The 3,358-nt window shown below is 32.4% G+C and overlaps 1 protein-coding gene across 1 annotated transcript; it reads right to left on the bottom strand.

The window, feature by feature from the left end:
• Positions 1-20: 20 nt before the first annotated feature.
• On the bottom strand, positions 21-2,944 carry LOC106475856 (hepatic leukemia factor-like). Its single transcript, XM_013936530.1, has 3 exons — positions 2,462-2,944; positions 1,558-1,818; positions 21-923 (listed from the first exon to the last, which is right to left on the bottom strand). Exons 1-3 carry the CDS (start codon positions 2,556-2,558, stop codon positions 508-510), a joined length of 774 nt encoding a protein of 257 aa, XP_013791984.1. The 5' UTR covers positions 2,559-2,944; the 3' UTR covers positions 21-507.
• Positions 2,945-3,358: the final 414 nt, after the last annotated feature.

Here is a 3,358-nt window from a genome sequence, read left to right as displayed (position 1 = left end):
GGTAGGTTGTTTTACCGTAACCATTAAAAAGTTGAAGACAAGATACGAATACGGTAGGTTGTTTTCCGTAACCATTAAAAAGTTGAAGACAAGATATGAATACGGTAGGTTGTTTTCCGTAACCATTAAAAAGTTGAAGACAAGATATGAATACGGTAGGTTGTTTTCCGTAACCATTAAAAAGTTGAAGACAAGATATGAATACGGTAGGTTGTTTTCCGTATCCATTTAAAAGTTGAAGACAAGATTTGAATCCAGTAGGATACTTTCAGTAACCATTAAAAAGATTTACTTCTACCTAAACAAGTCATGAATACTCAAATGTGAAGCTTTCATTAAATTTGATCTCCAAAATTATATGTACATTAAAATACCTTTTTTTTTATATTCAAAATAATTTCAGAACCATCACGTTTATGTTTGTGCAAAACAAATCGTTCAAACAGATCCTGATGAAAAAAAAAAAGATAAGGTTTACTTCAAACCACAACCTGCTGTGAGTCACATTTAAAACTTTTCATATTTTTTCAGACATTCCAGCAACCTTAGATTTTCTTCTTTGAGCTTTTGACGTTCCTCCTTCAGTGATGCGTTTTCTTTTTCCAAGTATGATGCACGAAGAACAATTTGATTTTCTTTAATTCTTCGTGCATCACGAGATCTCTTGGCAGCCACGTTGTTTTTGCTTCGTCGAGTCCAGTACTTTTCATCTTTCAGTTCATCGGAAACGATATGCTTTTTTGACTTCTTGATTATGGGTTGAGGTTTCAAATCATCATCCGAAAAACTGTGGTTGACCGGGTCAAACTGACGTTGACCTGGTGCAGAAGCAAGTGCCAAATCTGTAGGACAAAACTCCACCTGAGATGTGTGTATGTTGTTTCCACAACCCCAATGAATAGAGGCAGAATAGGTAGGTGAATCTGAGGAAAGGTAGTTAAAAAAAGAACTAAACAGATTAGTAACTGTTACATGAAGGATTCTCAACCTTTTAAATTAATCTTTATGCCCAAATCCAATGGATATGTACAATATGGAGATAGATTTGAAATAAACAAACATTTCAGAAATTTCCACAAGTATACTTTAAATTTACCATTCACATACACTTTATTGACTGTAAAAACCAATATACACACTGTAAATTACTAACACCAGGGTAACACATCACAAATAACACCGGATATACTTTTGTCAAGAAGTAAACACCCAAGATCCATAACGTTAAGTATACACTTTTGTAAAGAAGTAAACACCCAAGACCTGTAAAGTTAATTATCCACTTTTGTCAAGAAGTAAACACCCAAGACCTGTAAAGTTAATTATACACTTTTGTCAAGAACTAAACACCCGAGACCCGTAAAGTTAATTATACATATTTGTCAAGAAGTAAACACCCAAGATCCATAAAGTTAAGTATACACTTTTGTCAACTACATTCAATATATTAGGCACATATTTCAATAAAAATACATTACATATTAAGATCAGCTGATCAATAACTTAACAGAGGTATTGGCACAATTTCATCTTTTACTTTTAGAGATGCTCACCTACCTGATGATAATGAAGATAATTCTGGTAAGGTAAAGCTAGCTTCTGACAGGGAACAAGCTTGTAACGACTGTGGATTATATGAGGAATGATGGGTAGGATTGTTATCTATTAGGTTATTATTCTCTTCTAGCAGCTCATTGAAGTCCAGTGACTCTAGCTTGAAATCTGGAAGTGTTTTATCCCAGAGTGTAGGACCCAAAAATGCTAGTGATCCAACAAATTCCAATTCCTCTTCGTAATCCTTTTTTTCTTCTGGTATTGCTATAACAGGGAAAGGAAATATTCATTGACAGTCTTTCTATATCATCTGATTGCCTGAATAAAATATTACTGTCATCATTACAATGTATTCATTAACTTTGTCATAATTGTACTTTCCATTTTCAGTATTCTTTTTTCCTTGTTGCTAACTAGTACACATTACAATATTTGGTGGTGCACTTGTGATCAATAACAGAAATAGTTTTTATTCTTTTTTACAAGTTTTCAACATATTATATATTCTTCAAGTGGATAAACCTGATAGTGATAGGATCATTAAATCAATGTTGTTGAAAGCAAAATATAAGTTTTTAAATTATTTAAGAATAATAACATGAGAAATCACTTTGTGGAAGAGTTCCACAAACTGATGTCATTGAGAGTTCTGAGAGAAGGGTACACTTACTTGAGCAACGAGCAGTCATCATATATAAAAATATGTAGACTTGTTTTACAAAAATGTATTTTACTCTGCATGGTAACGTGTGCCTCTTAAAATATAACAATTCTTTCTTTTATTTAAATGATGCCATATTCTTCACTAAACATATCGAACAGACACAAGCTTCATTTTATACTACTTTTGCAGTTACACGTTTCTCAAGGAATTTAGGAATAAAAATTCAAACAGAATTTTTTCTACCTGTTTCCGATGGATTCAATAAATCATGGTTTTCTAGTAGCAAACACTTCGGATTATCCCTCTTACTGGTTTCAGTATCTTGCAAATGCGTGCTCATTTTAAAGTGTTATCACCAGAAGAATAAACAATAATTAAACATATATATAAATCTCGGTCTCTTCCTTCGCAAATGGCAGCTAAAAATAAAATATTAAAAGCGCCCGGAAATTGTTAATCCATTACTTATCACTATACCATTATTAGCAGTACCAAGACTATAGTAATTATCATACGCTAGCGAATTGCTATTACTATTAACTATAGCACCCTTTAAATAACATTGATCTAAAATAGGTATAACTGATTTCACAAGAAAAATATTTTAACAAACTATTTCAATTAATTAAATAAGATATCTACGAAGAATTTTATGATAATCATTTTTACAGATCTATGAGCTCGACCGTTCCTCGCCCAAACTAAAACACGTTACAGACCGAGCTCAAGTTACTCAATCACACATGACGTCACTTTTCACGTGTAAGCACATGAGACTTCAAGGCTGTTACACACGTTGAGGAAAGAATGTAGGTGGTGACACAGGTTTGATATGTTTGTTCGCTCTGTTATCAGTATGCAAAAGTTGGAGTAAATTGTAAATAAAAGAGGGAGAGAGAGAGAAAAAAAGAAATTACGACAAATGCACGTGATTAATTAAGTGATTTGTTTTTGAAAGGATTTTGTTGTTGTAAATTTTACAGATTGAAGACATAAAACAGACATTCACACGCCCTAAGACTGATAATATAATATACCTTAATAAACTATTTGCTGAACAAATCTACACAAACTAATAAATTATTAACAACGAATACTAGATGACGTATTTTAAGACAAATAACTCAAATTTGAAGTACC

Source organism: Limulus polyphemus, unplaced genomic scaffold (assembly GCF_000517525.1).
Source record: "Limulus polyphemus unplaced genomic scaffold, Limulus_polyphemus-2.1.2 Scaffold9298, whole genome shotgun sequence".
In the NCBI taxonomy this organism is placed as follows: Eukaryota; Metazoa; Arthropoda; class Merostomata; order Xiphosura; family Limulidae; genus Limulus; species Limulus polyphemus.
This window is presented reverse-complemented; position numbering and strand designations above follow the sequence as displayed.

Excerpts from the sequence above, each read along its gene's own strand:
- LOC106475856 (XM_013936530.1), bottom strand. The coding sequence starts at position 2,558 with ATGAGCACGCATTTGCAAGATACTGAAACCAGTAAGAGGGATAATCCG. Across the intron at positions 1,819-2,461 it reads ATTGAATCCATCGGAAACAG|CAATACCAGAAGAAAAAAAG; the intron begins GTAGAAAAAATT and ends TCCCTGTTATAG. Across the intron at positions 924-1,557 it reads ATTATCTTCATTATCATCAG|ATTCACCTACCTATTCTGCC; the intron begins GTAGGTGAGCAT and ends ACCTTTCCTCAG.